We start from the raw sequence: 22,108 nt of genomic DNA on the forward strand, positions 1-22,108 counted from the left end.
AACAGCTAATTCATTCAGCGCTTACTTTACACCATACAGTGTGTTAAACGCTTTATATGTATCATCTCACAGTAACTGATGAGGCAGCTACTCTTATCACCAGTCCCATTTTAGGGAAAGGACACCTGGAGAGATTGAGTAACTTGCCCAAGATCCACACCTTGTAAATAGCAAGACAGGATTCAAACCTAGGTATACTGGACTTAAGCCCACAAGTTTTCCATTTTAGCACACTACTAAACCTTGAAGAGAAGTTAGCTTAGTTCCCAAAAGACCCAAAAGAACAGTGGTAAACTGAATTCCGCTTTGAACACATGATCGAGATGGTGGCCCTGACTCCCCGAAGCAGAGCATTACCTTGTCCTGCAGGGTTGTGCTGAGCTCCTTCTCGAGATGGGCCTGCTTCTCCGCCCACTCCTGGGTGGCCTTGCCATGCTCCTCTGTCAGCTCGTTGAGGGCGCCCTGTAGTTGCTGCAAGTGACTGGCAAATTCCCGCAGCTGAGACAGACAGGTGGGAATCCCCATCACCCAGGGCCAAAACTGGCAACACCACTGCTGGTCTGCTCCCTGGCCTCCAACTATCGTTTCAACCCCCCTCAAAGCAATCACATCTGTAACTTAGAAGTACAAATCAAAATTTAGGGCCACAATCCAGCATCCTATCGAGGCACTTAACATACCCAATTATGGGACAAGGAAAGGGGCGAAGTATGCAGGGTCTCTCGAGAGATCCTCTTTCAACCCTCTCTTGGGCAGCCTTCCAGACCACCTCAGCCCTTACTGGCCTCCACGTGTGGATTAGGCCCCCCACCACTCACCTTAAAGGAAAGGTCGCCATTCTCCTCAGAAAGCTGGTTGATCTTGCGATCCATCTGGCTCTTCTCTGTCTTCAGGTCCTGGCACTGCTTTAGCGTCTCATGCAGGCGCATAGTGAGGCTGCGAGGGAGGGAAGCAGTGAGAGAAGAGTGTGGCCCACCAGTGGGTGCAGGAAGGGACTGGGAGCTGATGGCAGGCAGGGAAGGCTATACCTCTCATTCTTGCCGCGTAGCTCCTCAAGCTCCCTGGTTTCCGGCGGGCTGGCTGCCTGCCTCTCATTCAGCAGAGCCAGACGGTCAATGCGTTGCTGCATCAGGGCTATCTGTGCATCTGCCCCGGGGTGGGGGAAGAGGAGAGTGAGCACAGAGCAAAAGAAAGTAAAGGGGAATGGGAGGAGTAGGGTATCCAATCCTTAGGGGTAGGGAGGATGGGGCAAGGACAGAATCCAGCTTACAGGTCAGTCTGACGCTAGGCACAGGGCTAAGCTTCAGAGCCAGCAGAGGGAACAATACGGGAGGCTAAAGGGACATTCCCCAGGCAAGTCCAGCACTTCCCTGGATGAAAATCTTAAATGCTGCTCATTCACACACATCTGCCAGTGTGCCAGGCACCTACCCTTCTCAGTAAGGAGCTTGCGGTTCTCGGCCAACTCCAGCTCCAGCTCATCCCTATTGTTTCTCTCATCTGCAAGTTGCTTCTTCAGCCGCCTCACCTGGAATTGTGGGGTATGCAGGATGTCGCCCATGGGGGAGGCTGGAGAGCCTACAAGGAAGCTGAGGAAGAAGATGGCCCAGAAGTCATGGTCAGAGCCTGAGATCTGAGGGCTGAGGCACACAGCAATAGCCAGGTATAGTGTGGAGGAGAGGGGTCTATGGCCAAGCACTGGCTTGGCTCTCTGCAGTACTGCCTCAGGTCTCATGACATGACCTTGACAGAACTTTTCATTTTCCTTCTCCAAGTCTTAATTTCTTTGTTCCCCTCCCCGAAAAAGTGATGAATTTTCCTTGCCTCTGTAGAGCTGCACTGAGAGAAGGGACGTCAGCATCATCTCAAAGGAAGAAAGGTATTCCATGAACAGAGTAATTGCCTTTGCAGATGGCCTTCTGCCCAAAACAGATCCCAACCAATTCCCTCAATTAGTGCTGGGTGAGGTGAGGAAACGCAAAATCAAAAGGATACTCAGAGCTCCCAGCTGATATAAGAGGCTGGTCACAGCTTAGCCTCTGGACTACAGGGATAAGAGGACTGGATACTGAGGCCCTGCCCCAGGAGAAAGACCAGCACATACTTGTTCCCACTGGAAGAGGAGGCAACGTTCTGTAGCTCTAGGAAGCGAATCTCCTTCTTGGTCTGGTGGCTAGGTGGGGAGAGCTCTTCAGAGATGGTGCTGGAACAGGTGGAAGGGACAGGAGCTGGAGGAAGAAATGGACAAACAAACCACAGAGTGGTTTCTAAGAGGGTGAACAGATGGGCATCATTATGCACTTTGAGAACTTGCCTTGGTGGGAGTGAATCCACGAACACTTATATGTAAACTACACAGGGCGGCCACTGGGAAGAACCTAAAGCCTGGTGTGTGGGTTATCCAGGGATCAGCATCCCTAAGCAAAATTGAAAGATAGGCCTCCATCTCCACAGATGATCAGTGTGAATGCTGTGGAGTGAAGGTCTCTCCCATGCTCAGAACTGGACCAGGTGCTCATGCTTTTCCCTCAAGTCACCAGGACAGAGGCAACTTGGGATCCCTAAGCCAGGACCATCTCTCAATACCCAACAACCCCTCGCATCAGTCACTGACCTCTGGTCTGAACTCTCCCATCCTGAAATCTCACACCGCCAGCACGCCCTTTCTCAAAACCATCTCTTTCCTTGGTTCCCATGACCACTTTCATATGGCTCTCCTACCTCTCTGGCCACCCATTCTTTGTCTCCCTCATTTGCTCCTCCCTCCTCCACCCACCTTGAGATGTCTGTGCTCCCCAGAGTTCTGATGAGGCCTCCTTGTCTCTCTGCCCACAGTGCCCACGGCTTCAGTGGCCATCCATACACTGACTTTCAAACCTTTATTCTGGCCCAGGACCCTCTCCTGCACTCCAACATCTCCACCTGAGGGTCTCACAAGGAACGTGAATTTGAGGAACATCACATTCAGTGGCTTCAACAGAACTTGCCTATACCCATTTTTATATTCCTATCATCACTCGATGATATCTTCATTAGATGTCTGGCAGAAACATCACTCTTTCTATTGTACTTCCAGCCAGGGTATTTGAGACACCCACCACCTCTCTGTTCTAGCATTTACATTCCTTATCACACTTACTGGTTTATGTATCTGCCTTTTCACCTAGAACACAAGCTTCATGAGGGAGGAAACCACTTTTATAGACTGTGCACTCCCAGTTTCTAAGCCTACAGTAGTGTTTGTTTCAAAAATAAAAAATTAAAATAAAAAGAGGGGGGGAGTCAAGGACAATCTAACAGCAGACATAATCGGTTATAAAAAACCTGGTAACTGCTGCCAGGCAGCCAGGAGGAGCTCCTTAGGAACTGGGACGATTGCAGTAGAAATGTACCTACCCCACTACACACACTCTTCCTGAGCACCAACTCTGTGCCTTGTGTTGGAATTAGAAACATCCCCCCATTGCACATCCCAGCAGCTCAGGATCCTAGCAGCCCCCACCTCAGAGATGAGGGGGTCCTCAGGAGTGTGCCTCTACTTACCTTTTCGCAGGAAGCTCTCTAGGTCCTCATTAAGATTTAGCCCATCCTCATGGTCCAGCACAAATTTGAGAATGACAGCTAACTCAGCCTAAGCCACAGAGAGAGAAAAAGAGCATCAGTTATGATTACAGAGGCCCCTGAAGAGATGGAAAGTTCCAGCCTGGCATTTCTATTCCCAGCTTTTCTTGAGCCCCAGGAGCCCGCTGGATCCCATTCTTTCTCTCAGATCCTGAAACCATGGCCCAACCAGGAACATTCGACTAGAGACATTTCACCCTACTTGCCTCTTCCCCCTGTGCACTCAGAGTCAGAGTTCCTGACTGACTTCACTCCTGACTACAAGGGAAGTGAACAGGCAGAGAGAAATATAGTCAGAAAGCTCTGATACCTAACTACGTTGGCCTCTTCCAGATTACCCTGATTGTTGTTGTTTGTCTAAGTGAGAACACCTCTGGGGCTCATCCAAAGCTTATCTACCAGCTCAGCTATAAAATCTTCTCTTCTCTGAATTCCAAAGCTACAGAGTTGATCTCATTTTCCAGGCCAGCTCTGCTGTTGTTCCTTATTCCTTCCTTTAGAATTTGTTTCTACCAAGTCTATGACCAACTTGGAGCAGAGAAAAGGTTGAAGGAAGGAAGAACTACCCACCCATCTCATGCCACTAAATTCCAACCACAATCCCAGAAAGGAACCATGAGATAAGTGAGTGTGAAGTGGGATAGTATGCAGAGATGATCCAACATTTCTACCAATACATGAAAAGACTACAACTCTCTGGACACTGCTTCAATCAATCACCTAGGTTACCCACTCTGGACCCTACCTGTTTCTGCTCTGGAAAATAAAGGACAGCTGTTGACACAGGAAGCAAAGCCAATATGGCAGGTGGTTCCTGGAAACTATGTCAATTCCCTGTATAATGAAGCTGGTGTACCAAGTCCTCTTCATTTAGGAATCACACAGAGGAGAGAGTAGGAACTAATCGCCCTGAGCTAGATTATCATAGCAAAGACATGCCTGCTCTCTCACTAATCCTTCCTACTAGAGGAAAGGATGAGATAAATGGAATAATAGTTTTGTGTAAAACATACATATACATATATGAGTGTGCTTATATACACACCAGAATGCACAGATGAAAAGAGTAAGAACAATTTCTACACATTATCCAAACACACAAGGGTACAGTTAAATATATGCCATATTAAAAGGACTTTGGAGTACAGTCTTCAAAAAATTAGCAGATATCTTTGGTAACGAGATTATTGGCAACTGTTATTTCCTTTTTTGTGCTTTTCAATATTTTCCCGATTTTCTACAATGAATGGCTGTAATTACTATAATCATAACTTAAAATAAAACAATATATGCTGTTTAAAGAAAAGCAAATGGTGCAGTAAAACATAGGCTACGCCTGCTAGGTGGCGTGGAGGTACAAGGGCTTACCTGAATCTTGTATTCAAATTGGTCCCAGTCCCTGAGGCTTTTGGAGCCCATGGTGAAGTGGTATAAGAGCAACATGGTTATCTAGAAGCCAAATGGGAGGCAGTCACTGAGGAGGCTCTGCTCAGTGCTCCCCCCCTGAGCTGTTCTGGGGGCTCTGAGTTATTATGGACTCTTCCAAAGCCCCCAGAAGAAAGCAGCCCCAGGCCACTGCCCTTAACAGCACCAGGAACACTTTACTGAGGACCCAATGCCCACTGTGCACAAAGCCAAGTGCAAGGACCTCATGGCTTAATTCTTGCCATCATGGAACCCTGGGTATGAAGCTCAAGGCATCCTCTATAGGCTAGCACCTGGAAACAGCAGAGGGAACGAAGTAGACTGAGCTTAAAAAAAAAAAGATAGCCAGTGTAGCCTGATTCCTACCAGGTCTCCACTGAGACACGCAGTAGTGGTCTAGTAAACCTCTTTGTCATAAGGCCATGGACTCCTAGAATTCTTGGACTGAATTTGCTTCTGCCTCAGACAGGTGGCTGTCTGGTCCTACCTCCAAGAGTCCTGGAAATCAAGCACCCACAATCTCCCTGTGGGTTAAGAGAAGGCCCTTCAGGTCCCTCGGGTACCACCCTTCCCACTCCACCAATCTAGTATTCCACAGGTACCTTGGCCATTTCCAGCTCTGACCCCTCCATCAATTTCTGCATAGATACCAGGCATTCTGGAGAAGAGGGATGTTTTCGATTTTCTGCATGGCAACAATGTAGAAAAGAGGGTAAGCTTCCCCAAGAGAAGTACAGGAAAGTCTGAGAGTCTGAGGACCAAAATCGCTGCCTCTCATAGGGCAATGAGATAGAGGCCTCCATATTCCCACGTCCCGCCTCCCCCAGCATATACTTTTCCATCTGAAGTCTATCCTGGGCTAGTCCAAGGGTTATAGTGATAGTTCGAGAAGAAAGCAGGCTGGGAATTCACAGCACCTCTGGGTCATGGAATTGTACTCACCTACCAACTCCCACTTAGCACTACAGAGAAGGAGCCTAGAGATTCCAGGTCACCCTAGATTCCTGTTCCAACAATGATCTGCAGCTGAGCCAGGTTAGGAAGCCTGGGACACATCTGGCTCTTAGGCTGCCCCAGGGTCTGGGCCCAAATACTAACACCGTACTTTATCGAAATGTATTATCATCTTCCCTAGAAATTTCTTGAGATAGAAACAGGGGATAGCTTATCATGTTAAAAATGAGGATTCTGTGGCCCAAGGCTGTATGAGGGGAAGGGAACTTCTAGCACTGTGCTAGCTTTGCATGTGTTCTTATTTAATATACCCAACAAACTTAAGAGCAATTATTATTTCCATTTTATAGACGAGGAACTTATGCCCAGAAAGGTCACACAGCAGTGAGTAGAAGGGCTAAGATCTAAACCTAAATCTGTCTCTCCCTCTACGTCTACCACCTGAACAATTAATTCAAACTTACCTTGAAAATTGTTTTTCTTATGAGAGAAAAAAGGTAACATGGACCCTTCCCTCTCCTCTGCTTCCTCATAGTGGGGGGAATGGGAATCTAAGGTGATGAGTCTCAAAACAGACTCTATGGCTCTACCTGGATCTCTGAGATAGACTCTGGGTCTGAAGGGGCTGCTCTTCTTATGCTTGGCTGGTGTAGGAATTACCCAACCCAGGGAAACTACTCAGTTGTATTCATCTCTGTGCTAAAGAATAGGGAGCCTTGGACCCCCAGACACCTGTGAACTGGTTCCTCCAGACTCCAAGTCCCAGGAACTGATGAAGCAGCCCCTTCCCAGCCAGATAAGAAAGCTGCTTACTCTGCAGAAAACTGCACACAAAGTCCCATCTCTCTGGTACTGGCTGCTTCATGATTTGTTGCCCCTCTTCAGTGCCACGGCTAGAAAAAAAGAGCAAGCGTTAACACAAGAGTACTTCACAGTCATTCCCTCCTTGCTACTGAGTTACATCATATTACCTTCCCCTTCCTTCAGGGCTTGGTCTATCCTGGGTCTGGGAAGAGCACCAGACTAGAACCTGGAGGCAGGTGAGAAGATGCCAAGATACCATGTATTCAGTGGAACTGTGTGGTGAGTAAGATGTGGGGACTTGAGGAATGAGGTCCTTCTGGAAAAGACCGAACTCTGCCATACTACTTGTGAATATGAAAAAGCTATGTGGGGAAGAGACTGAGAGGAGACAGAGGCAGCAAAGATGAATAGGAAGCTAGGTTAAATAGTCTGGAATGACTCAACTGTAAAAGGTCAGGAAGCCTGAAATAACAGAGTGAGAAACGACTATGGGAAGGGAAAAACAGGTCCAAGAACTGAAAGAACAGGAAAGAACAAGGCTCTGAAGTAACAGGGCAAAGTTCAACACACATTAAGCTGAAGGCTGAGGTGGCTCAATCTCCTGGAGGCTGGGCAAATGGACAGTCATTTTTGGTCAGCAGATGTTTGCAAGTGTTTAACTAGAAGGGAAAAAAAAAAACAAAATCCACTGCCATGGAGTCAATTCCACCTCATAGCAACCCCATAGGGTTTCTAAGGCTGTAAATCTTTATGGAAGCAGACTGCCACATCTTTCTCTCATGGAGCGGCTAGTGGTTTTGAACCACCAAACTTTCAGTTAGCAGTCGAGCACTTTAACTACCACATCACCAGGGCCCCTTAACTAGATGGCAAGTAAAGTGCGGAAAGAGCAACAAGGGGAGAGTCAGCAGGGGGAGCTCATACACAGCCCGGAGACCTGGCCCCTGGACACTTGCTGTAACTGCAGTTTCGTTTTCAGAGGTATCTTCACCCCAAGTAGAAAGCCACCAAGAAGAGCTGACTCTCTATTTAGGCTATGGCTGGAGATACTGACTAAAGGGCCCCTGATCCTCAGAATCTGAATCTCCAGGTTTCAGCCAACTTTCTAGGGCAGGCCCTAGAATGTTCCAGGGCCAGAGACATCCCACAAAGCACAAGAAGCCTCCAAGCTAAGACGAGTGTACCTCCCCCATCTCCCAGTTGATTACGAAGGCTTCTTCAAAGCTGAACTCCCCAGAACAGGCATTTGGGGTAGCTGATGCTAATCTCATGGACTCCCAAACAAGTCATCTGCTCTACCCACCCACCATCTGGAATATTGTGACTCCTTCCCTCAGTGTACAGTAGTATTTACCTAGGTAAAATATAGAGATGATTCTCAGGTTAAATGTTTGACAAATGCTGGGTTAAACTAAATTGAGCATTTTCTAAAGAAGAGGATATAATTATTTCCTAAACCTATTTGACCACAAAACCTCTTTTTCCCCCTAAGCCTCTGGTATAAGTAAAGTTCCACGGAACATGGTTTGGTAAATGCTGGCCCTGGAAAAATCCAGTCCATCTTTCAATACTATGTTCAAGTATCATCTCTGTCAGGAAGTCATCCAGAACTACTGCTAGTCATATCTCTATCCTCCTTCTCAAGAATTCCTACAGCACTCATGATACAGCTGCATACTGCTACAATTGACCAGTCTGTGCTTAGCAGAAAGCTAGGGATATAGTAGGTGCTCAGTACATATGGGCTGACTGACAGATGAGAGAAGCTTTTTACTGGGATTAGCACAGGTCAATGTCAGGCAAATACCCAAACTTTAGGTTTTCTGGCTAAATGCCTCCTCCACTGAACTTTGCTACTGAAGTCTCACAGATATCAAAGAAATGGGACAACCTTTCTGCTTTAGTCTATTCTCACAAGAAATAACAGAAAGGGAAACTTGTCTGAGAGGTTGATACCAATGCATTTCACCACAGAGAGGGCCAGTGGCCAAGGAACAAGCCCTATCAACTCACACAGCTTCTACCTGCCCACCCACCCTGCCATCTTCCACTGCCTTCGGCTGAGAACTAGCGGTCTGCTTTAGGTTAGCACCAGTAACAGTATCAGAAATGCAGTAGCCAGAACACATTAACCAACAATCTCTGTTTTCCATTCCCAAAGGAAGTTGGTCTGCATTGTCCTGGATTTGAGACAGAGATGAGGGTTAACCTGGTATTTCAATAGCCACATCTCCAAAACACACACATTCCCTCCTAGTCTAAGGCTGAGGCAGCACACTAAAAGACAACTCGGAAAATGAACATGTTGAATTTCCGACCATCTGTGAAAATTTCTCACCAGATTATAAACCTATGGTGGCTAAACCAAGGACACATACCCTTATCCCTGGACACATTTACTGCTCTTGTCATCGGGCAAAGGAAACCTCTCTCCTCAAAAGCTCCCTGATCTATTCATAAGTCCAAAGAGCATGCTGCACCCTACTGTGTCACAACATAGGGTATATCTCATATCTGGCTGCCTCTCTTTTGTCGTTGTTGTCAGGTGCCGTCGAGTCAATTCCAACTCACAGCAACCCCATGTACAAAGGAAAGAAACACGGCCTGGTCCTGCGCCATCCTCATGATCGTTGTTATGCATGAACCCATTGTGGCAGCCACTGTGTCAATCCATCTCGTTGAGGGTCTTCCTCTTTTTTGCTGACCCTCTACTTTACCAAGCATGATGTCCTTTTCCAGGGACTGATCTCTCCTGATAACATGTCCAAAGTATGTGAGACAAAGTCTCACTATCCTCGGTTCTAAGGAGCATTCTGGCTGATCTTCATCTCTTTTAGTGATGCTAAAATTAAACGGTGAGTTAGGTATTTTCAGCCTAATACAGCCTTTCATTTAATCAACCTTTCATTTAATGGTATTACTATCCATGGATGTTGGTTGCCTAGATAGACCATTTAGTTTGAAAAACAATTTTCATTAGGAATTGGCAAAATGCTGATTTATAGGTGGCACACAACTCCACCTATTAAATATCCTTGCAAAAAAAAAAAAAAAAACTTTAAAAGCTAATCAAACTTAGATGCAATTACTGATTTATAGATAATAAGGGGAAAAGAGAAAAAAATTAAGCAGCACCATGATTATGCAATTAACAAAATCCAGAATTTAGGATTAAAAAAAAAAATGGGGGAGAGCGAGTAGGTCTCGCTCCTGATAACGTGTTCAAAGTACGTGAGACAAAATCTCCTTGCTTCTAAGAAGCATGCTGGCTGTACTTCCCAGACAGATTTGTTCATTCTTCTGGCAGTCCATGGCATATACAATATTCTTCACCAACACCATAATTTAAAGGCATCGATTCTTTGGTCTTCCTTACTCATTCTCCAGTTTTCGCATGCATTATGAGGCAATTGAAAATACCATGACTTGGACCAGGAGCACTTTAGTCCTCAAAGTGCCATCTTTGCTTTTTAACATTTTAAAGAGATCTTTTGCAGCAGTTTTGGCCAACACAATATGTCATTTGAGTTCTTGACTGCTGCTTTCATGAGTGTTAATTGTGGATCCAAGTAAAATGAAATCCTTGACAACTTCAATCTTCTCTTTATCATGATGTTGCTTATTGGTCCAGTTGTTAGGAGTTTTGTTTTCTTTCTGTTGAGGGGTAATCCATACTGAAGGCTTCATTAGTGCTTCAAGTCCTCTTCACTTTTAGCAAGCAAGGCTGTTGTCATCTATATATTACAGGTTGTTAAAGTCTTCCTCCAATCTTGATGCTGTGTTCTTCTTCATATAGTCCAGCTTCTTGAATTATCTGCTCAGTACACAGACTGAATAAGTATAGTGAAAGAATACAACCCTGACGCACACCTTTCAATTTTAAACCCCCCAATATCCCTTATTCTGTTCAAATGACTGCCTCTTGATCTATGTATAGGTTCCTCATGAGCACAATTTAGTGTTCTGGAATTCCTATTCTTCGCAATGTTATCCATAATTTGGTATGATCCACACGGTCAAATGCCTCTGCATAGTCAATAAAACACAGGTAAACATCTTTCTGGTATTCTCTGCTTTCAGCCAAGATCCATCTGACATCAGCAATGATACCTCTCCTTCCACATCCTCTTCTGAATACAGCTTGAACTTCTGGCAGTTCCCTGTTGATGTACTGCTGCAACCATTTTTTAACTACCTTTAGCAAAATTTTATTTGCATGTGATATTAATGATACTGTTTGATAATTTCTGCATCCTGTTGGATCACCTTTCTTTGGAATGGGCACAAATATGCATCTCTTCCAGTCAGCTGGCCAGGTAGCCGTCTTCCAAATTTCTTGGCATAGATGAATGAGTGCTTCCAGCATTGCACCCGTTTGCTGAAACATCTCAATTGGTATTCCATCAATTCCTGGAGCCTTGTTTTCTGCCAATGCCTTCAGTGCAGCTTGGACTTCTTCCTTCAATATCATTGGTTCTTGATCATATGCAACCTCCTGAAATGGCTGAACATCAACCAATTCTTTTTGGCACAATGACTCTGCATATTTCTTCCATCTTCTCCTGATGTTTCCTGGGTCATTTAGTATTTTGCCCACAGAATTCTTCAATATTGCAACTCGAGGCTTGAATTTTCTCTTTAGTTTTTTCAGCTTGAGAAATGCTGATTGTGTTCTTCCCTTTTGTTTTCTAACTCCAGGTCTCTGCACATGTCCTTATAATACTTTACTCTGTCTTCTCGAGCTGCCCTTTGAAATCTTCTGTTCAGTTCTTTTACTTCGTCATTTCTTCCATTCACTTTAGCTACTCAACGTTCAACAGCAAGTTTCAGAGTCTCTTCTGACACCCATTTTGGTCTTTTCTTTCTTTCCTGTCTTTTTAATGACCTTTTGCTTTCTTCATGTATGATGTCCTTGATGTCATTCCACAACTGGTCTGGTGTTCGGTCATTAGTGTTCAATGTATCAAATCTGTTCCTGGGATGATCTCTAAAGTTAGGTGGGATATACTCAAGGTTGTACTTTGGCTCTCACAGACTTGCTTTAATTTTCTTCAGCTTCAATTTGAACTTGCATATGAGCAACTGATGGTCTGTTCCACAGTGGACCCTTGGCCTTGATAGAGGATATTGAGCTTCTCTATCGTCTTTCCACAGATATAGTTGATTTGATTCCTATGTATTCCATATGGCGAGGTCCATGTGTATAGGCGCCGTTTCTGTTGTTGAAAAAAAGGTATCTGAATGAATAAGTCATTGGTCTTGCAAAATTCAATCATGTGATCTCCAGTGTTGTTTCTATCACCAAAGCCATATTTTCCAACTACTGATCCTTCTTTGTTTCCAACTTTTGCATTCCAATCACCAGTAATTATCAATGCATCTTGATTGCATGTTTGATCAATTTCAGACTGCAGAAACTGGTAAAAATCTTCAATTTCTTCACCTTTGGCATTAGTGGTTGCTGAGTAATTTGAGTAATACTAACTGGTTTTCCTTGCAGGCGTATGGATATTATCCTATCACTGACAGCACTGTACTTCAGGATAGATCCTAAAATGTTTGTTTTGACAATGAATGCGACGTCATTCCTCTTCAATTTGTCATTCCTGGCATAGTAGACCATATGATTGTCCAATTCAAAATGGCCAACACCATTTCAGCTCACTAAATGCCTAGGATATCGATCTTTATGAGTCTTGTTCATTTCTGACTTCCAATTTTCCTAGATTCATACTTTGTACATTCCCCGTTCCAATTAGTAATGGATGTCTGTAGCTGTTTCTTCTCATTTTGAGTTATGTCACATCAGTAAATGAAGGTCCCAAAAACTTTACTCCATTCAGGTCATTAAGGTTGACTCTATTTTGAGGAGGCAGCCCTTTCCCAGTCATATTAGAACAGCTTAGAAAGGGGAATATCTATGTTATGCTAACAAGTTAGATATGAGATTTCTAGGTGCTGCTTAAGGAGTCCCGGTGGCACAATGGTTAAGTGCTGGGCTGTTAACTGGAAAGTTGGTGGTTCAAACCCACCAGTGGCTCCACAGGAGAAAGACCAGGCATTCTGTTCCCATAAAAATGACAGCGTAGAAAACTCTATGGGGCAGTTCTGCTCTATCACATGGGGTTGCTATGATTTGAAATAGGCTCTACAGCAGCTAACAACAACAGGTACCTCTTATTTCCCTCAAGTGTAAAAGCTTCCCTTTCCTCCTCCTGACCCCAGAGGTTGCAAAGAGAGGGACTGTGAGCTAGTGATGAGCAAGAACAGAGAGCTGTAAAACACTCCCATGCAGACAGGAGGACAGGGAGCCCTAGAGCACGTTCTGGAAATACTGTGAGAACACAGAAACCTGGAGGCCCCTATGTGCAAGAGTGAGGAAACCTTAGGATGGCACAGGAATGAAACCTCTCCCATACCCAAAGGCACAGTGGTGGGAGGATAAGGTCAATGTGTTCTTCTTGTCTCTGGGCCCCACACTGGCTTATGACTTCCCAATCCTTCCCATGCTTTTTGGTCACAGCTATCACGAAGGAAAAGGAGCACGTGCAGTCCCCACCCCAGCATGAAGCTTTGAGGCTGGAGAACGGTGCGGGTGCATACTCACATGCTGTCAATGATCTTGAGGAAGATGCTGCAGTCCTGGAGCTGCAGCACAGCCTCCACGGGGTTCGCCACGCGCAGACTGTTCACCTGTGAGACAAAGGGAAGAGCTTAGTGAAACAATTGCTGTATTAGAAATGCCAGGAGCAGTGTGGTTTGCTCCTTTTCCCAGATGTTGACAATTCCCTGCTCAGTGTAAATGCCTACAGTTGTAGGCTATAGGAATGAAGAAACAGATGGTTCCAGGATTCTTAGTTTCAGCAAAGGAACGCTCCTGCACCCCATTTATCCAGTTAATGCTTTCCAATGACAGCCCTCTGAAATGCTACCAGCAGAGCCCTTCCTTTGGCTTAAACTAAGTAAGAGCTTAAATTCTTCTGGGATGTTCCAGCACTAGGGGTATACTTTAAATATAATTAGGTTCTGTAAGGATATATAAAGGAGCCCTGGTGGCCCAATGATTAAGTGCTCAGCTGCTAATCAAAAGGTCAGTGGTTTGAACCCACCAGTCGCCCTGTGGGAGAAAGAAGTGGCAGTCTGCTTCCATAAAGATTACAGCCTTGGAAACCCTATGGGGCAGTTATACTCTGTCCTATAGAGTCACTATGGGTCGGAATCAGCTTGATGGCAATAGGTAAGGATATATAAGAAACTGGTACCACCAGTTCCTCCTAGAGAAAGGAACTTTATGACTAAGAGTCTGAGGGGTGAAAAAGAAAGGCTTTTTATATTATGACCTGCTGCACCTCCTGAATTTTTATATTTTAGCTCTTTGTGTCTCTTGAATTTTTACATTATAATTCTTTGTACTGCTTGAATTTTGAAATACCTACTCAAAAATTAAATACTACATATATTTTATACACTCACATACATATATATAAAATCTTATTATTTATGCATTTCTGATTCTTTCCAGATATAAAACTTTAGCTGAGGGGAGTATCCTGGGAGAACAGCATAATCAAAGAAAAACGGAGGAAGGAAAAGAGCTGGCAACTCCAATGAAAAAACTTCACAATTCTGATTCAACTGCCCTGTTCCCTTTCTTTGGCTGCAGGCGGGGATCCATCTAAATCAGTCCACACAACAAGAAATTTGCCAGGGGCAACATGCAAATGAGTCAGGTACACAGGCTATTCAACAGCCATTTACCATCGACTTCTACAGGAAAACCTCATAAATTCCAGAGACACTGAGTTCAGAAGTAGCCCAGGCTGAAGTTTACCTTTATATTACCAAAGGAAGGAAGGGTTTCCTAAGCTAATTAATCACATATGGAAGACTAAGTGGGGAAGGGAAGACTTAGTCTCCTTAAGAAACCAGGTATTTTTCACCAATGAACGCCCTGACAGGGAACACAACAGAGAGTCCTGACAAAGCAGGAGAAAAGTGGGGTGCAGACCTCAAGTTATAGTAAAAAGACCAGACTTGGTGGCTTGATTGAGACTGGAGGAACCCCGGAAGACATGGACCCCGGACTCTCTGTTAGCCCAGAACTGAAACCATTCCCAAGGCCGGCTCTTTAGACAAAGATTAGACTGGACTACCAGACATAAAATGATACTTGTGAAGAGTGTGCTTCTTAGCTCAAGCAGATACATGAGACTAAATACGCAGCTCCTGTCCAGAGGCAAGGTGGGAAGGCAGAGAGGGTCAGGAGCTGGTTGAATGGACACGGGGAATCCAGGGCAGAAAGGAGGAGTGTGCTGTCACAGTACAGGGAGAGCAACTAGAGTCACTAACAATGTATGTATAAACTTTTGTATGAGAGACTAACTTGAATTGTAAACTTTCACCTAAAGCACAACAATAAAAAAAAAGAAAGAAACCAGGTATTTTTGAGAACTTCAGCACAATGATGATGCACAAACAAGTCATGGATTGTTTATAAATATGTTCTTTAAAAAGCACTAGACTGGGAATCCAGATGTGGATTTTAGGCCCAGATGCTCCACTAACCTGCTGGGACCTTTGTTACCAACTTCATCTCTCTCTGTGCCTGTTTTCTCACTAGTCAAATGATTGGAATTTCTACCTTATCTACTAAAGGAACAGTGTGGGCTCAAATGGGATTATGGATGCGAGAACACGTTAAAAAATATAAAGTACTAGAAACAAGGTGGGAGTCGCTGGGTGATGCAGATGGTTAAGTGCTTGATTACCAGCCAAAGGCTGTTCGTTCAAACCCGCCCAGAGGTGCCTCGGAAGACAGGCCTAGCAATCCGCTTCAGAAAGGTCACAGCCTTGAAAACCCTGTAAGGCAGTTCTACTCTGCAGAACATGAGGTCGCCACGAGTCAGAATCGACTCCAAGGCAACTAACAACAAAAGCAAGGTACTGTTACCAAAAGGGCAGCAGTTCAAACTCAGCAACTGCTCCAAGGGAGAGAAGACCTGGTGATCTGCTCCCACAAAGATTTCAGCCTAGGAAACCCTATGGGGCAGTTCTACTCTGTCACATGGGGTCGCTATAAGTCAGAATCAACTTGACAGCACACAACAATAATTATGATTAATAAAATTAAAATAATAAAGTAAACCCATCAAACATTCTACCATTTAGCAGTTAAAGTAGCTGTGTGCACTGAGGAATCAATTTAAAAATAAATAAATAAACTACTGATATGATAGTATTTATTACTGTTAAATATTAAAAACAACTTCTAGATATATCTAAATTAAAATAAAAGTAAAAAGATCAAGTGTGGAATATAAAACATGACCTCTTATTGAAGTCGAAAAGACAATAAACATATTTACACCATCTTTTGAAAAAAGCTCCATCTAGTTGATAAGGCCAGGCTAGTGTAAATTGTCTAGGCAGATTCTGAATACGCCAGGGCAAGATTCCTTTTTTACCGGCTGAAATTGAAGAGACTGCCAAGACTTAAGCATTCAAAAAATATCTCTCTATAATATCTGCAATCTAAGCAAAACATTCAAGGGCTATGAATGCTGGTTTACTAACAAGACTTGAAAAACCATACCAATTAGCTGATTTAGTCATCTGAAGAATGTGGATCCATCTCTAACACCAGTAAAGTGATAATACACCAATAGTTTCTTTCGTGGATATAAAAACATTTTTTCCTGTGAATTATTTGTTCTCAAATAAGAAATCATTTGAAAGTTGACTAAGTAGGGAAACTTTTTCATCCCTGTTTGTTGTGGCGGAGTTGATTCTGGCTCCTGGTGACCCAATGTGTGCACAGTCAATGTATAAAGCACACAAGTGAGGACTGAGCTCACTGCATAACCCAGGCGTTGCCTGTAGTGCTCCCATGGGTGCTTAAGGTTGTCGAATCTCAAAATTCCCTATAACAATTTCTTCATTATGACTTCTGGCTACAGAATAATTTTGAGCGACAGTAAGTTAAAAGAAAAAAAAAAAAAGGTATTTTTACATTACAAAATAATTACTGAAAATTCAGAAGACCAAAAAAAAAAAAACCTACCTGATTCTAGTATTTTAACACATGTGCTTTCAGCATTTTGTTGTATTTCTTTCTCATCTTTTTTCTTACCTATGTGATTTTTTTTTTAAAAAACCACAACTGTAATTACCATGTGTGTTTTCTATGCCACTCTTCTAACATAACAGAAGCATTATTTCTTGTTGCTACAGTCTTATAAAATTCACTGTAACTGCAATAATTTTTGTTTAAATTAAAAAATTCCATGTAACTATAGTTTAAGATTTTAATGCATGTGCATTGTAATTCTTAGAGAAAAGTATACAAGTATTTGCTGTTTTTTTTTAAAAAAAAAAAAAACTAGTCTTGTGTCTGTTCTTCTCCGTAATGGTAGTAGTCCTCATAAAAACAAGCCTAACCTAAATAAGTAAATAGATCAACTTAGAGCAATATGGCTAAAGAATCCCACAATATTCACAGTTACCCCACTGAACTAGAGGCGTTGCTCATGGTTCCCCACAACCCAACCAGTCTTTTCTTTGTAGGGGGGTAGCAGGACGAAGAGGCAAAGTTTCTAATATGGGTAGAAAACATTGAAATATAGAGAATATAAAATATAAACATTTTTAAATACTCATTTTAAACTCTAAAACTAAATTTTGAAACTGAAGACTAAGAATGCACATTTTGTACATTAAACACATTGTTTTATAAAACTGTAGCAGCAAGAAATAATGCTTCTTATAGATTCGATCATAATTAAAGACAATCTGCCTTATTAAGTATACTCTAATTGGAAACTGAAGCCCTGGTGGTGCAGTGGTTAAGAGCTCAGCTGCTAACCAAAGGGCTGGTAGTTCGATCCACCAGCCGCTCCTTGGAAACCCTACGGGGCAGTTCTACTCTGTCCTATAGGGTCGCTGTGAGTTGGAATCGACTCAATGGCAATGGGTTTGTTTTTTGCTTTTGTTTTTCGGTTTGAATTGGAAATTAAAAATTTATTTCCTTTAAAATATTCTCTAACTTAAAAAAAAAAGTGATTCTTCTATTGGCCCTTACTGGTCAGTAGTCAAGGTGACTACGAAAACACCCTGTGCCAACTAGCATGCCCTGATAGTATTTTAAGTATCAAGAGTCTAATATTTATTGAGATATTATGATAAATGGTTTTGTGTATGGCTGTGCTAAATGTTTTCTATATACATTATCCCATTAACCTCATAATAATGCTATGAGGTGGTATTATTATTATTATTAACCCTATTTTAAAAATGAGGCACTGAGAGGTTAAGTAGCTTGTCCTGGGTCACACAGGGGCCAGAGCCATGATTCTTGGCTAGGTTGTCTGACTCTATGCTCCTATCACTATACTCTGTGGCCTATTCTGTTTCTCTGTAGCTTTAAATACCCAATGCCCTGTATCACTTTGTCATTTGCATTATCTCTGGCAGAAAAACCTAGCAGAAGGACAATGGAAGTAAACAGTCAACAGAAGTCAACAGAAACACAGTAAAGAGCATGAGGAGAACCTTGCCCTAGGATTAAAGGCCTTTGAAGACCAAAGTCCCTGCATCTGTCAGTCAGTAAGGTTCAGGGTCAACTCTTATAGTCTGAAAAATGCACAAGGTACAGACGAAGATGAGTTTCCACGCAATCCTGCGGCCAATCTTCTCATGGCCAGAGGGGAATACATATACCTCAGAAAAGTCACTTTTCTAAGCTACAGAAGTAGGGTCACAGATCATTGTAGCAGCAACATCCTCAGAAGTAATAAAAGTTAAAAACTAAGGGGAAAGGCAAAAAAACAGAAAAAAACCTGTATTTACTTACTCTGGAAATGAGAAGATTTTACCCAGCGCTGCCTCCTAGAAAACTCCTTGCCCATCCCTCCCAATCTTCCTGGAAAAGCTTAGCAGATAAAGGAAAGGAAGACCACTCACCCATGTGAGGAGTGCAGCCGCCCGGGTAGCATGGAGCGTCATCTTGGTGATGCCAGTCACCCCAGCGCACCTAGAAGACGAAGAACAGTTAATAATATAAAATATCCATGATGAAGGAGGAGAGGGGAAACAGTTCCATTTACCAGCTCAGAACACTTAAATCACTCTTCACTCATCACTTAATTCAACAAGGCACCATGAGAATATATAATTTATCATACCAGAGCTGACAGTAAAGAATCTTGCATTTAACTCAATGTCCACAGGCTCCAATAGCAATCTTTCAGTTCCACGGAAAATATAACATTCAAAGCTTGCCTTCAACCCTGCTCTGAAGCACATGGTGCCCATAAATATGGAAGAAACATGACTTTTCAGACAGACCTCAGTGTTAGTGATGATTCCAAGTGACCATGGTCATATGACCTTGGACAAGTAACAATCTCTGTATCTTCATCCACAAAATAGGATCTGCAAACACCTCTCTGGGTTATTGTGATGCTTAAAGATAAAGCAAACAGCACAATGCCTGATACACGGGAGGTGTTCAATATATGATCACGGTTCTTAAGCAGATTTTTGGCTCTTTCTGAAATTATTCAAATTCCACCTAACTAATAATAAGCAAGTCCTTGGGGGAAAACTCTGGATTTTTATATCCCCCACAGAAATGTCAAAGGCATGGCATGGTTCAAACGGGGGATTGGGCATATGCAAGCCAAGGCCTCTAGATGAGGCCAAGCCCAATTCTGGAGGAGATCCCACGGGGTAGCTAATGAAAGATTAGGTACTTGTCCTGGTATTCTTACCCCCAATTCCTCTTTCCATTGGGAATCTGCCATCTGCCTGCCAACCTACCCAGGGGACCACAAATTGGTGACTAAATATTCCCCAATATCTCCTAGCAGCCCCCACACTTCTCACAAATCCACACAGGAGCACTGAGTCCCACTCCCACCTGCTGCCTTAGGTGCTCAGTCTGTCATTAGTCTAGGAGGAGGAGCAAGAGTGGCACAGCCATATTACCTATAAATCCCCCCTGCATCTTAGCATCTCCAAAGTGGGGGCTCTGTGGAACTAAGATTTGCTAAACTCCTACTGTATGCAAGGTATTGGGAATAAGAAAGACACAGTTCTTGCCCACAAGGTGCTCATTGTCTACTCGGGAAGAAAGATACACAAACGTGATCTTTCACTCCCCATCATCTCTTGGTCCCTCCTAGGCTGGTGTACTCTCATTATCAACCAACCAAAAATGGTATTTCCTGAGTCCCTATATATGCTTATCTTGTGTTGGAAGCTCAACGGGAAATGGGAGAAAACTACACGGTCCCTGCCTCTGAGGGGCTTACAGCTAGGTTAGGAGTAAAATTAAACATGCATGAAGCACTACATAATAGAAAATAATTAAATGCTAAATATAGTTAAATGTTAATTAAGTATTTCCTGACCCTGCAAAACTGAACATGATTTCATCGGTCATACCAACGTCACAATCTTAGAAATGAGCCAATGCACCTGGGCTTTGGCAAGACCAAATGAAGTAGTTAAGAGAGTTCTCAGAAGGGCAGAGATGCTAAGGGTCTTATGTGTTCCTCAGTCCTGGATGATTTTCACCAAGCACAACTTACCCTTGGGGTCAGACAAGGATGAAGGCAGATGGCTTCAACTACTGTACTGCAATAAGGCTTTTCAGGTGGCTGGCCAACCTAAAGCTAGGGGGACCACGCTTGGCCCCTGTGGTGAAGGGGCAACAGCCAAATGCTCAACTCAACTGGGGCTTCTTTAAAAAAAAAAAAAAAGTCTGAGCTATTTAGTAATATGGGAAGCAGATCACCTCCCCCTCATCTGGAGTGGGCTGCCTACAGATCTGCCCTCCTTTTGATGAGGCCCCCCTCCTTTTGATGAGGCCCAAAATGTCAGTCAGAAGTTTTATTTGCAACCTGGCCTCTCTGAGAGATTCCACAGCTGTGCTGCTAAAAATGACCTGAGGTTTAACCAACTTCTTCCCTTCATCTTAGAGGCAAAACATACAACCCCTTACGGCCTCCCAGGAGAGCCTGACTAAAACTAGGTCCATCAACGCTCAGGAAAACCCGGTGTCAAGGCCTAAATGCCTTTTTCTGTGCTCCTCAGGCATAGAAACAGAGGAATCCAACACTAGAAATGAAGGTCTTTGTCAGCTCAAAGCCCATAAAGGGGCACTTTCTCAGGGACAGGACACCCAGGTGAGAGGTTTTAGGTGAGCCCAGTCACTCACTCATCTCTGGGTAATGAATGACTGAAGCCAGGCATAGCTAGTCCTCAGCACTGGGACTATAGCTTTAAACAGGCCTTGGCTTGGAACCCGAGGGCTCCCAGCCAGAGCACCATCCTCTCCACCCTCCTCCTGAAATCCGAGGCAGGCCCCACCCAGAAGACTGGGTGATGGCGATGGAAAAACAGATCCCCGCGACTGTAAACCTCGAACTATTTCACAGAAGGATCTGCAGAGACCCATCCCAACTCAACCATGCACACCCCCAACCCACAATCAACAAACAAAACACTGGAATGCAATGTGGGATGCAGGCCCTCTGGAGCATATTCGGAGTTCCCACCTGGTTCATCAAGAAAGAGAAATGCCCCCAGAATCCAAAACAGAAGCTTCACAGAGCTGGTAAGCCACCTTCTATTTTCCCTGGGCTCAAGAAAGAACCAAGACACAGAACAAGCTGCCTTACAAACTAAAGGCCTTACATCCTCTTTACAATTCCAGAATTGACATAATGCAACTCCCCAACATCAGGACCAACTCCTACACTTACAGTAACCCACAGAAGATATATCAGGACAAGGAAAATCACACTCAAGAGACATACAGCCACTTGGCTTGTGCCCACTCTGGGTCATAAAGAGTTAAAACCTAGTTAAGGTTTCCTACCAGGGCTGAAGCTAATGCAAACCACCTGCTCAGAGGTAGACACCAGGGCTAGACTAGAGGGTCAGGTTGCTAAGCTCTGGGGTCTGGTTTGAAAAAGCTTCAGTTTGGGGGTAGACCAAGTGATAGACTGAAGGCCAGAGGGCTTTAGTTGTGGCAGCACTACTCTCCTCACCCAGCCTCCCACCCTGGGCACCAGCTCCTTTTGAGACCATCTCCGAGCCACTTATTGCCTGCCTAAACTCCAGCCCTACCTCAAGATAACACCAAAGTGACCTTTGGTCCCAGAAAGCTGCTAAACTGCATTGCTCTCTTAGTTCATGGGCCCTTACCTCCCCTGAACCCTCATTCCCTTAGATGCCAGCTCCTACCCCCAAAATTTCAGGACCCAAAGCCTACGCAAGCTCCCACCTCAAAGGGTCCTTC

At 43.9% G+C, this 22,108-nt stretch overlaps 1 protein-coding gene across 7 annotated transcripts in view; it reads right to left on the bottom strand.

Annotated features, from left to right (window-relative positions):
* Window positions 1-22,108, bottom strand: part of NUMA1 (nuclear mitotic apparatus protein 1) — an 86,778-nt gene that overhangs the window by 14,317 nt on the left and 50,353 nt on the right. For all 7 annotated transcript variants that reach the window (XM_023736526.1, XM_023736520.1, XM_023736524.1 and 4 more), the window contains exons 2-12: window positions 18,763-18,832; window positions 13,412-13,497; window positions 6,814-6,893; window positions 5,649-5,731; window positions 4,990-5,070; window positions 3,544-3,631; window positions 2,105-2,228; window positions 1,432-1,589; window positions 1,029-1,146; window positions 819-936; window positions 358-498 (exon numbers count right to left, since the gene is read on the bottom strand). In XM_023736526.1, coding sequence (XP_023592294.1) covers window positions 358-498; window positions 819-936; window positions 1,029-1,146; window positions 1,432-1,589; window positions 2,105-2,228; window positions 3,544-3,631; window positions 4,990-5,070; window positions 5,649-5,731; window positions 6,814-6,893; window positions 13,412-13,497; window positions 18,763-18,832 — 1,147 coding nt within the window. The remainder of the gene's footprint in view (window positions 1-357; window positions 499-818; window positions 937-1,028; window positions 1,147-1,431; window positions 1,590-2,104; window positions 2,229-3,543; window positions 3,632-4,989; window positions 5,071-5,648; window positions 5,732-6,813; window positions 6,894-13,411; window positions 13,498-18,762; window positions 18,833-22,108) is intronic.

The sequence above is a fragment of the Trichechus manatus genome, unplaced genomic scaffold (assembly GCF_000243295.1).
Source record: "Trichechus manatus latirostris isolate Lorelei unplaced genomic scaffold, TriManLat1.0 scaffold00088, whole genome shotgun sequence".
Lineage (NCBI taxonomy): Eukaryota > Metazoa > Chordata > Mammalia > Sirenia > Trichechidae > Trichechus > Trichechus manatus.